The sequence below is a fragment of the Myxocyprinus asiaticus genome, chromosome 15 (genome assembly GCF_019703515.2).
Source record: "Myxocyprinus asiaticus isolate MX2 ecotype Aquarium Trade chromosome 15, UBuf_Myxa_2, whole genome shotgun sequence".
NCBI classification, from domain to species: Eukaryota; Metazoa; Chordata; class Actinopteri; order Cypriniformes; family Catostomidae; genus Myxocyprinus; species Myxocyprinus asiaticus.
The window spans coordinates 2,034,846-2,047,987 of record NC_059358.1 but is presented as its reverse complement, the minus strand read 5'-3'; the positions used below and the strand labels follow the sequence as shown (position 1 = coordinate 2,047,987).

The 13,142-nt window shown below is 39.9% G+C and overlaps 1 protein-coding gene across 2 annotated transcripts in view; it reads left to right on the top strand.

Annotated features, from left to right (window-relative positions):
• The window catches only part of nkd2b (NKD inhibitor of WNT signaling pathway 2b), a 58,129-nt gene that overhangs the window by 14,422 nt on the left and 30,565 nt on the right, over positions 1-13,142 (top strand). The window contains exon 1 of one of the 2 annotated variants that reach the window (XM_051719340.1): positions 10,677-10,739. The exons of the other annotated variant lie outside the window; for it this stretch is intronic. Coding sequence (XP_051575300.1) covers positions 10,710-10,739 — 30 coding nt within the window. The 5' untranslated portion in view covers positions 10,677-10,709. Of the gene's footprint in view, positions 1-10,676; positions 10,740-13,142 lie in introns of those variants that run through there. 2 annotated transcript variants of the gene reach the window in all.

Below are 13,142 nucleotides of genomic sequence, written 5' to 3'. Positions count from 1 at the left end.
AACTCCCGCGGCGAAAAGAAAGGCTTGTTAGGCAGGTGGTTTTTAATGTTGTGGCTGATCGGTGTGTGTGTGTGTGTGTGTGTGTGTAGTAAAAAAAAAAAATCAGATAATTAAAATGCATTACAAGATTGTGGCAGATGAGAAAAGCATTGATAAGACTGTACAAAAAGTGGCTTTAGAATCTAATATATTGTTTATTTCCATATTATTGAACATAAGCCTATCATTGGCCTACAGTTCACAGCAATCCATTTTTCTATTGAATCCGTCAATCAGTTCGAAATAGATTTATTATAAGGGTGCAGAAGGATGCTTTGGTTGCGTTGTGTCATGAACATACCATTTTTAGGTCACAGTGTCAAGTTAAACGTAGTTTTAAGCGTAGAAAACCCCATCTTAAGATCCCTGTGTTCAGATTTGTGCTCTATCAAGCTGTGTTTGAATGCAAGAGCTCTTTCTTATCTTGTGCTGTCTGCTGTTGGTAATTGTGGTTTGTTGTCTATACAGCTGGAGTTTTGCTTACTGCCCCCTGCTGAAAACAGTTGGTACTTCAAACTTTTATTGCTCCAATGGAAGGAATATTCCTTATTACGGTCCGGGGACATGATTAATTGCATAAATTGTTTTAACACGTTATTTTTATATAATTAATTGCACTGAATTAACGTGTTAATTTGACAGCCCTAAAATGTTGTCATTTTGAAGTATCTGCACGCATTTAGCAGTGACCATATCTGTCAATCTTCAAAAAGGACAATAAAGTACTGTAAAGATATCATATAAATGGTCCAAATGACTCGAGCGTCATATTCCAAGTCTTCTGAAGTCATACCACAGGTTTGTGTGAGGTACAGACTGAAATGTAAGTTGTTATTCACGGCACCTGGATTTCAGTTGCAAAGATTTTCAGTGAATAACGACTTCTACATTCTAAATTCTACACACAAACCTGTTGTATGATTTTATAAGGCTTAGAATATAGCTAACATGTCGTATGGACTACTTTTATTGAGCTCTTATAGCGTTTTAGTCCTTTCTGGAGCTTGACAGACGTGGTTACTATGAACTGTTGTTGAATGAAAATGAGATGTGTAAAGATTCAATTTTTTTGGGGGGGGTGGGGGGGGGGATTTTCTCCCCTTTTCTCCCCAATTTGGCATGCCCAATTCCCAATGCACTCTAAGTCCTTGTGGTGGTGTAGTGACTCGCCTCAATCCGGGTGGCGGAGGATGAATCTCAGTTGCCTCCGCATCTGAAACCGTCAATCCATGCATCTCATCGCGTGGCTTGTTGAGCGCGTTACCGCGGAGACATAGAGGCTTCACGCTATTCTACACCGAGGGTGAGAACCACATTGTAGCGATCACGAGGAGGTTACCCCATGTGACTCTACCCTCCCTAGCAACCTGGCTGGAGTCACTCAGCACGCCCTGTATTCGAACTCGCGACTCCAGGGGTGGTAGTCAGCGTCAAAACTCGCTGAGCTACCCAGGCCCCTATGTGTAAAGATTCTTAAAAAAAAAAAAAAAAAAAATCGTCTTTTATGTTCCAAAGTATAAATAACAGCATGCAGGTTTAGAACGACATGAGGATGAATAAATAATAACAGAATTTACATTTTTGAGTGAACTATTCCTTTAACTTTTACAGAGAGCTGTCAAGGAGGTACGCGCTTCAGATTAAAGCAGGTTGAGTGAAAGGGGCAAAAAATGCAGACCAGCAAATGTGATGATTATGGACCTGGACACAGATGTGACTGTTGGCTGATCAAAGACATTCACTAGAAAAACAGCCTTTGTTTTTGTTCCTAAACGGAGACCACAATAGGGAAAGAATGAGTTGGCGGGTTTCGAGAGAGGAGAATTTGATGGATCATTGCAGGTGTTCAAATCTTACCTGTGTAAACACCTGGCTCGAGGTTAGATAGATCTTCAGAGGCAAGATCAAAATGAACAGTCAGTATGACAAGCCAGAATAGCTGACGCACAGAATGTTGTTGGAAGCCCAGACAAGAGGCGCCTCTGTCAAAACCAGCACTTGGTTCGTGCCTGGTGCTGAGGTGGAGACCGCCCTCGAAAGACTCGCCATTCTTAAAGACTCTGTGAGGGTGCAGTGTGCTTTAATACTGGAAACATCAACAGTCCGACACACTGGCTTGTTCTTTGCCTCGCTGGATACCCAAATAATGACAAACCAGCTCAACTTTTCAACGCCCCTTTTGTCTTAAATGTTCCTGAAGCATGAAGCTTTTAAGGCATATGTACAATCTGAAAACTGAGTGGGTGGGCACATTATAAAAAGTAGGAAATTGGCTCATGAATAATAATGCCCTGTTCACATTGACAGTAATTTTATCACCGGAGGTGGCTGTACTGCTCTAACGTTATTGGTGGGCTGACTGACCATTGCTTTTGAAAATCTGATCACATATGAAATGTATTGCTGATGAAAATACAATGTTGGGGGCCTGGTTAGCTCAGCGAGTATTGACGCTGACTACCACCCATGGAGTCGCGAGTTCAAATCCAGGGCGTGCTGAGTGAATTCAGCCAGGTCTCCTAAGCAACCAAATTGGCCCGGTTGCTAGGGAGGGTAGAGTCACATGGGGTAACCTCCTCGTGGTCACTATAATGTGGTTCGCTCTCAGTGGGGCGTGTGGTGAGTTGTGCGTGGATGCTGCGGAGAACAGCGTGAAGACTCCACACGCGCTATGTCTCCGCGGTAATGCGCGGATTGACGGTCTCAGACGTGGAGGCAACTGAGATTCGTCCTCCACCACCCGGATTGAGGCGAGTCACTACGCCACCACGAGGACTTGGAGCGCATTGGGAATTGGGTGTTCCAAATTGGGGAGAAAAGGGGAGAAAATCCAAAAAATAAATTAAAAAATGAGTCTTTGTTTTTTAATATCCTATTGATTTCTCGATATCATACACTGCAAAAAAATAATTTTCTTACACAGTATTTTTGCCTTGTTTTTCAGTGAAAATATCTAAATGTCCTTAAAACAATACTGATTTACTAGAGAAGGAAACTGGCATATTTGTTTTCAGAGTATTCTATAAAATTTAGTGAAGTTTATGCTTAAAACATGAAAGTTTTTCACACACACACACACACATATAATATATATATTTATATATTTATATATATATATATATACACAAAATAAAATTAAAAAGCTAAATATTTTAAGTTATTTAAATTTGTAAAAATGATGAAATTTTGTTATAAAATTAAAAATAGCCAAACATATTTGAGTGTCCTAACAGAACTGTATATTTTCTCGCTCTTTTCAAGAGAGCGCTGTTTTATTTGGACTTGTTCGGTCTCTGGCATCTTTTACTCATTTGTTAACTTTGATTCAGCAATATTTGCTTTGGAAAAGTGTTGTGGATATCTGGCCTATTTTAAGAGTGTCACATTCAATGGCATCGTTCTCCATGAACTTTTCTCATGTTCTCTGACTTGGATCAAACAGAGGACTTCTGAATAAACTCCATTGTCCTGATATTGAGCTGTACTCGGTAGCGGATCCTGGCATAGGCGATATAGGCAGCTGCCTAGGGTGGGGCGGTACGACGGGGTACCTGCATGGCTGCTCCCACACAGAGCTTGCAAGATCGCGATGGGCGAAGGTGCCCCGAATTGTGCCGCCCCTGGCTCGATCGCGATGGGAGAAAGGTGCCCCAAATCGTGCCAACCTGCACAGAGCTTGCAAGATCTGAAAGGGAGAAAGGTGCCCCGAGTTGTTCCTGACAGGCTACTCAGCCTTAAAGGCTATATGGTTAGGATTATGGATGTTCATAATGCATTCTTTCATTCTGAAAAAACATAAGATAACCATGATCAACAGTATAGGTACACCATGACACAGGACCACCTCAGTGGTCTTGAGAAAATTAAGATCAACCTTGTGATTGCAGGGCAGATATGACAAAGTAACTGATGATTTTGCATCAATGAAAACTGGGAGCGTTAAATTTTAAATTAGGGATTAGGTGTAATAGCACAAGCAGCAATCTGTAAGTATTCTGCCATTTTCTTTATTTATTGGCTCTATAATTAAATTGTGCAATTTAAGTTATGCATATTTAATGTACATTTTTATATTATTTGCCATAAAAAATATAGGCCTATATAGTTGCTTCATTTCTATATTCATTGTCTGTTTTTTATTTTTTATTTTGTTTAAAGGAATAGTTCACCAGAAACGGAACATTCTCTCATCATAACCCTCATGCCACTCCAGAAATTTGGCTCTCTTTTTTCTGCTGAACACAAATGAAGATTTTTAGAAGAATATCTCAGCTCTGTAGGTCCATACAATGCAAGTGAATGGTGACCAGAACTTTGAAACTCCAAAAAGCATATAAAGACAGCATAAAAGTAATCCATATGACTCCAGTGGTTTTATCCATGTCTTCAGAAGCGATATGATAGGTGTGGGTGAGAAACAGATCAAAATTTAAGTCCCATTTTACTCTAAATCTCCACTTTCACTTTCATTTTTGCTGTGTTAAGGAGGGCTCCACATCGGATCTCGCCTAGGGCACCAAATAAGCCAGAACCGTCACTGGCTGAACTAACCCATACTCGCACTAAACGGGGAAAAAACCAAGAAGGATTTGTTGTCCCTGATAGCGTTAGATATTTTCATGCACTGTGCTCTACGGCACAATTACGAATGATGCAAATAAGGTAACAACGCAAACGTGCCCACACTGTGGAATTTTTGTCTTATTTTCTGGTAAAAAAAAAAAAAAATACAAAATATAAAGTTTGACATCCATAAAAAAATGGCAGAATGGCATAGGATGGTAAGTCTTGTTTTCGGTGAAATCTAACAAAATATGGTGGGGTTTATGCTTAAAACAAGAAAAAACTATTTGCTAATGCGGTAAGAAAAATACACTTGATTTCCCTTTGAATCAATTTTTTTTTCTTACCCAATTTGCATAAAATGTGTCCTGAAAATAACGTTATAATTCAAAAGTTCTTAACTGCCCAAAAAATAGGCTTCATTTTCTATATGTCAAATATAATTAAAAAAAATTCTTGACAGGTTTCGTAAGAATCACCCATGCACTAAAGTAGTGCAACTGCGCAACTGAAATTGCCCCTAAATTTTACTGTAATTGCAAGTTCCTTTGCCTTGTTATTGACCCGGCTGCTCCACTTTTGTTCAATAGTTGAGATTTTCCTGGTCAAAAAAAAACTTCTGTCATAGTTCCGAGGAAGGTTAAGACGTGTTACGTTTTTAAGGGGAGACATTTGAAGAGTTTGTTTTTGTACTTAAAAAAAAAAAAAAAAAAAACTGGCTTCACTAGAAGGAGAGCTGCGAGCCTTCATCTTTGAATGAAAAGCATGTGGCGGCCATCCAGAACAGCGGGGTGTTTCAGCACGGCCCCAGCGCACATCTGTTCCTGGTTTACACAGCAGAAATCCTGAAGCAGTGAGAGGGGCAACAGAGGGGCGACAAGGGTGAAAGGCGGCCTGTTTTTCTGAAGGCTTTGTGGTGGGGCACTATTAAGGGTGTTGCTTTGGGGGGAAGAGGGTATGTGGAAGGAACAGGGAGTGTACAATCAATGTTGGCACTGACTTTGTTTTTTTCCTGCCTGGAGTTTGATGATAGATCATTAGTGGTACTTGCTTGCTATTGCTCATACTTAGGGGTAGGCTTTTGTACAAACTCCTAAGTATTAACCCTAGTGCATTGTTCGGTCATTTTTGACTGAAATCAATTTTGTTTCTTCAACAAAACTGGTTTCCGTTATCCGACGGGTACGAGACTTGGTGACTTTTCGTCCATTTGATATCTGAACACATAAAAAGAAATTGGAGTTGATTCGATCAGTCTAAGTGGTAGAAAAAAAAGTTACACTTGTACTGTAACTGGTCCAAAGTGACCGCCATAGGAAATGAATGGGAAATACTAAAAATCTGAGATTGTTTTTTTTTTTTTTCATTATTTATTATATAAAATCTAAAAAACAGCCACAATGCAAAAAAAAATAAAAAATTGAAAAAATAATAAAAAACACATACATGAAGGGGTGTGACTACCAGACATTAAGAGTGCAAAACACACACACACACACACACACACACACACACACACACACAAAACTGCACTGAACTGGTCAGACTATAAAACAGAAGACAGCATTTGTGGCATAATGTTGATTACCCACTAAAATGTATTTCGACAAATCCCTACTTTTCTTTAAAAGAAGCAAAAAAGGAGGTTCCAGTGAGGCACTTACAATAGAAGTCAATGGGGCCAATTTTTGGAGGGTTTAAAGGCAGAAATGTGAAGGTTATAATTTTATAAAAACACTTACATTAATTCTTCTGTTAAAACTCATGTATTATTTGAGCTGTACTGTTGTTTAAAATGACGTTTTTACAGTCGTTTTAGGGTTTATGGCATCACGTCGTCATGGCAACGAAGTTGTAAAATTGGCTATATCTTTACACATGCAGTTAGTAAGTTATTTCATCACACTAAAATCACATTAACACACATATTGTTTACGTCTTGTGGTTATACTTTTGAAACAGTGAGTATTTTAATGTTTACAGATTGACCCCATTGACTTCCATTGTAAGTGCTTCACTGGAACACACATTTTTTGCTTCTTTTTTTATAAATGTATTTTTGTGGTAATTAATAGGGATGGGCATTTTGGTCATTTTGTCTACTCAAGTACTTGAGGGGCAATGACATGTTCATAAATGTATATATATTAACGTGTCTGACAAACGTCTTTGGCTGCTGCATTGCGTCTTGTTGTTCCAGTGTATCGTCTATTCATTATTATAGGCTGTTATAAAATAATCTGTTACAAACTGTACAAAAGATTGTGTAATCAAAATATAATGCATCATATTTTGTCATTATATGAAGATTCGCTGCCCAACTCAATGAAAGAATGGGCACAACGAGCGTCTGTCTGTTCTTCCTTCAGGTTACCGTAGTAATCTTAGTAAGCGCGCACCAGTTTTTTTAGTGACTGTCTGAACCGTCTATTTTCAAATCGCGGTTGGCTTAACAGGAGACACAATAACCATCGCGTTATTAATATGCGCGTTAAGTTGAAGTTCAGTTTTGAAGACGTTGCATCCTGTTCCATTTAGCGGCGCTCTGTCTAAGTCTTTGAAACACTCGCCTGCTGTATATGCATTGAATCCACTGCCACACACGCCTGGTGTGTGCGTGTGTGTGTGTGTGTGTGTGTGTGTGTGTGCCAAGTGTTCGCTCCTGTGGGGAAAGCCGTGATGCTCCGTATTGTTGTTTCTGTGATGATTCATGAAGCGTTCCATTCAACTCTGAGGGTCGGAATTTCCATATTTCAACTGTGGAAAGTGCAATGGAATGACACTTTATGTCGGACTTCTAACTTGGAAACTCGTGCGGAGATCTTCAACTCCCATTTAGTCGAGATGCAGGTATGTGTTATGTCACGCAAACATTTCGGCACCCAGGGCAGGGAGGTTTACAGTCAGTGGCAAACATTCACTTTTATTAAATAATATCCATTAACGAGTCAAAGTTCTTACATTAAATGATAATAAAACGTGTTTAACAAACATTTGCAGAGACAGGTGTTCAAAACACGGTTAATTACACTCGTTGATGATCGTAACGATAGTGTTGCAGCGTCATATATCAGTTTGGTTGCTATGAGACATATCTGACAATCAATGTACCCCTCAAAATCACAACGTAATCAAACTCAAAATTAAAAATAAGCTCCCTCTTTGACACGCTTGTGTTTAGTTGTCAGGTAATTGTCACTGAATTTCAAATTAAGTGAGATGATCACCATCGATCCTCATTTTCATGATCGATCATTGTTGCCACGTCCGAGTACCCGAGTACTCGTGCCCATCACTAGTAATCAACATTATGTCACAAATGATGTCAATTGAGCTTAACTTGTATTGAACCCGGAACATGCCTTTAAGTTTAAAGAAAGATGACGTTTGAATAAAAGGAATGTTCCAGGTTCAATACAAGTCAAGCTATATTTAAAACAATTGTTGTGTATAATCAGTTGCCACAACAAATAATTTTGAGCCATTGCTCTATTTACAAACATTCAAATTCATGATTTTGTAACGCCAGTAACTTTCAAATATTATGTGCATGAATAGAAAGTGACTGTTCACATGGAGAAAACCCACCCACAGGAATTACATTGCTAATGCACGACCAGAAGTTCATCCACTTAGGAAAGTTGTCATACCTGATTTAGACAGTTAACAGCTCAAATCAAAATGACAACCCTCCAGAACGCTGATCCCATAGACTTCCACTGGAAGTGTTACTGTCTCCGTGCTTTTTATTTTAAACTAAGCAACGTTTTTCTGTTGTACTCAACATTGTGCTGCAAATGCTTTATTGCGCTTAGCTAGTATTGAATTCCTTTAATGTACTGCCAATGCCATTGTGTAAACAAACACATTGTGAGACGTCATAAATTTGAACACATTCAGCCAGTGTTTGAAGTCCGTTTGTGCCGAATGAGTGAATGGAAATGGAGCGGTGAGCGTTTACTTTGCCGTCACTTACAGCAGAAGTAAAGAAAATACTTGCAGTTGGAGTCGAGAGCGCAGAGTCTGCTGGACTCAAGTCAGCGTTTGATGTTACGCAGCTCTCAGCCTAGTCAAACACTAGGCGACTCAAAGGTTATTACATTTTAGTGTGTAAGGTATGTTTCCATATAAACCGCTGTTCTCCTGCAGAAAGCCAACCTTTTCCAAGTGGACTTCATTCTGCAAGCTGAAGCGCAGTCAAGGGAATATTTGACTTTTTTCTACTGTGGTTGTTATTAAGGAGCGTCCTTATTGAATACCCCTGTTTTAATCAATCATGTCATGACGAGCATTTGGAAAACTTTGCACTAAGGTGTGTTTTTAAAGGAATAGTTTACCCAAAAGTTGTTCTAATTAACTATAGGGGTGGGCCTTATCACCAAATCTTATATCATGGTATGTGTAATTTTATATCACGCTAAAAATATATTAAAATTTTGTAATTTAGCAGGCGCTTTTGTCCAAAAGCGACACAATGTACAGTATATATCACAATATAGTTATCATTATTATATATATATATAATATATTATTTATTTTTATTTTCTCTTTATTTTGGAACGCCCAATTCCCAATGCGCTCTAAGTCCTCGTGGTGGCGCAGTGACTCGCCTCAATCCGGGTGGCGGAGGACGAATCTCAGTTGCCTCCACGTCTGAGACCGACAATCCACGCATCTTATCACGTGGCTTGTTGAGTGTGTATCCGTGGAGACGTTGCGCGTGTGGAGGCTTCACGCTATTCTCCAACTCACCACGCACCCCACCGAGAGCGAGAACCACATTATAGCGACCACGAGGAGGTTACCCCATGTGACTCTACCCTCCCTAGCAACTGAGCCAGTTGGTTGCTTAGGAGACCTGGTCACATGGGGTAACCTCCTCGTGGTCGCTATAATGTGGTTCGTTCTCGGTGGGGCGCATGGTGAGTTGTGCGTGGATGCCACGGAGAATAGCGTGAAGCCTCCACACGTGCAACATCTCCGTGGTAACGTGCTCAACAAGCCACGTGATAAGATGCGCGGATTGACGGTCTTAGACGCGGAGGCAACTGAGATTCGTCCTCCGCCACCCGGATTGAGGCGAGTCACTGCGCCACCACGAGGACTTAGAGCGCACTGGGAATTGGGCATTCCAAATTGGGGAGAAAAGGGGAGAAAAAAACCAATTGATTATCATTGTGATGCGTCTTTTTCATGTCATCTTCGTTATCGTTGACAAAACGAACGTCAACAAACATTTCTTCAGTGATTATGTTGACGAGATGAGCACTGTAAAACAGATTGGATGCGTCGCATTCTTAAAATGGACATCATCCACATGTGAATCCGATCATTTCAACTCTTTTCCTTGTAGGTTTCTGGCTTGTATGGTTACTATTAGCATGCCTTATAAGCGTTTGCTTATGTAATAACTATCCAAAGTGCACTTATGAGTGTATCTCCCAGAACAAATGCAGACACTTTTAAAGCCTTAGAAACCTACTCCTTTTTCCACAATCTCCCCAGACTGAGGGCTACAGACAGACACTCTAAACCCAGTTTCCTGTCTGCACGCTAAACAAACACTGGAACACAGAGAGAAAAAGAAATAGAAAGAGGTGGCAGCCCTGTTGTGCAGTTTAATACAATGCGCCTTTATGCACAGTCGGGCAAGTTGAAGGCAAATGGCACCGCATGGAATGTGGTACTTTGTTGCTTTCAAAAATCTCAACAACTGTGGACCTGTTACAAGACACACTTTTGTCTTTTTGCCAGTGTTGTGGAAGCTGCTTTGAAACTGTAGTTTGCCGAGCTACACATGATGTAGTTAAGCTACAGTCAAGCTACCTTTTTGAAAAAGATGTTAGCTGCACTACAAGCTACTTTGAAAAAGTTGCAAACTCGATTGAAGCTGTAAGGAGACAATATCTGTTAATCCTCATGCGACCCTGCATCCTTCTGCGTGGACATTGTGTTTTATCTTCGCTATACTCTATGCATAATTTTATTTTATTTAAACCAACTGATCTCAGTTCAGGACACTCTGGGCTGTCAGTAAAGGGTTAAACTTTTAATGCACCTAGTCATGTGACAAAACAACATGCCGCTGATCTCAGCGGAGTTTGTCTATGGGAGAAACGCCAACAAAACTACATCTGGTAAGAAGCCTTATTAAGTCTTTACATTGAAACCTGTTTGAGTCAAAAGAGTCGCTAGCTTCATCCGATATGCCATTTTATACATTTGAGTGATTTATCGCGCAACGGCACGCTGTTAAACACAATGACTACTTACAAGGACTATTGGCCGTTTTTCCCTTAATAATCCTATATTTACTGTGCATTATCACACTGAGAATCAATGGATGCATCAAAAAGCTGAAAAATGATGCTTCCAGAGGCTGTATACAGAGTTTGGATGAAAATAAGGTGCATTTCAAACTGTTCTGAGACCAGTGCAGACAGACAGCACACTGGAGGTTAAGTCATTCACTAAATAGGGAGCAAGGGAGCATCCTATAGCTCTCTATGCAGTTAAGTGCATTCACTCCTAAAATCTGATCAAAAGTTCAGTTTCAGGCTGCAGATGATGTTTGGATCACTCAACATGTTTGACAGACATGAGACAATGATAATCAGTACATAGATTCAGAATTTATAATGACTAATTTTATTTTAACATGGTTGACAGTGATTGGACGATTCTGGACATTACTTTGAGTTATAATAATTATGCTAATTTCTGATTGGTAAAATGCTTCAGCACTGGCTGTCACTTGTTTGTTTGACAGTGCAAAGAGAGAACATTGAGATTTTGTTGCCAAAGCAGAAAAAATACATTGTAGCATAAAAGTCAAATCATGTCAAATCATTTTTATTTGTATAATTTTTTATTTGTGCTTTTCCCAATACAAGCAGCTTTATAGAAAATCAGCTGTAGTGTCTGTAACGTCTTAACGAAATATAATAAACAATTGATAAAAACAAAACAAATCAGACTTTTTCTAGCTTGGTATTATGAAAAATTTCACAACTTAGTCCTGCTATTTGCTCTTGGTTTTTTTTCCATATTTATTAGGGGCTACTAGTTTCAAATCAAAAAGTCAAATGGTGCATGCACAGAGCAGTCATGTATGGGTCTCAGGAGGTTAGTATAGCTCTCCGATTATTTCATTTTGAATTCAGCATTATCATTGCGAAGCATGTTTACTTTTTGGCCTCAAGATGCTTGTCTGTAAAAATGCAGCCAGTGTGTTAAGTTGAACTGCTACTCATTAGCTATGTTTCCATCCAAGTTACGAATTTAATTAAGTCACAAAATCGGAATATTGCAAAAACAATTAGCAAATAAAGCAGCGTTTCCATCCCATGTGTTTAAGAGAAGAAAATCGTCACTCCTGGAAGTGGAAGTTGGAGCCACTGTGGCTCTTTTATTAAATGTAATGAATTACTTGCAGTTTAGAGCATACAGACAAAATGCTCTTCATGTTTGCTAACGTTTAGCAGCAGATGCCATATGTCTGGGAGCGAACGTAAAATCTTGGTGTTTCCATCCAGCATTTTTTGATGCAATATCCCAAAATTTGCATAAATGCATAGAGGGAAACCCAGCTATTGGAAAATTTTGCTTGTGTTTGGAAAAGCTACGCTATTCTGAAAACTGTTGAACTAGTGAATGCGTTTACATGCATAGCAAAACGCTAATATCAAAAATCAGCTTATTCAGAAAATTCTGACAACGCAAGAAAACGAGGTTTATGTGAGATTTGCAATCATGAGGTTATTCTCTGCTTTTGACATCAAAACAAAAACAGTCATGCGAAGAACACTTGTGCACATTGGATAAGCTAGTAAGAACAGCGGTAAAGAGCGAAATTGATGTAATGCTTAATAATCTACATCTGCCGATTGTTATATGCTTTAACCGTTGATGACTACGTTTACGTGACCTTACACGTCGGCTTAAGCATAATCAGTGTGAGGGGGCCTGGGTAGCTCAGTGGTAAAAGACACTGGCTACCACCCCTGGAGTTCGCTAGTTCGAATCCCAGGGCGTGCTGTGTGACTCCAACCAGGTCTCCTAAGCAACCAAATTGGCCCGGTTGCTAGGGAGGGTAGAGTCACATGGGGTAACCTCCTCGTGATCGCTATAATGTGGTTCGTTCTCGGTGGGGCACATGGTGAGTTGTGCGTGGATGCCGCGGTGGATGTCGTGAAGCCTCCACACGCGCTATTTCTCCGTGGCAACGCGCTCAACAAGCCACATGATAAGATGTGTGGGTTGATGATCTCAGACGCGGAGGCAGCTGGGATACGTCCTCCGCCACCCGGACTGAGGCGAATCACTACGTGACCATGAGGACTTAAAAGCACATTGGGAATTGGCCATTCCAAACTGCGAGAAGAAAAAAAAAAAAAAAAAGAAACACAAAGCATAGTGTAAGATTGTGCATGTGAACACGCTAGTTGCACACCAGTCCAGTTGAATGGTACAAAACTGCGAGAGTTGCCCTATGTTCTTGTGAGAAACCAGAGGTTAAAAAAGTGAATTTTTCTCTTGTT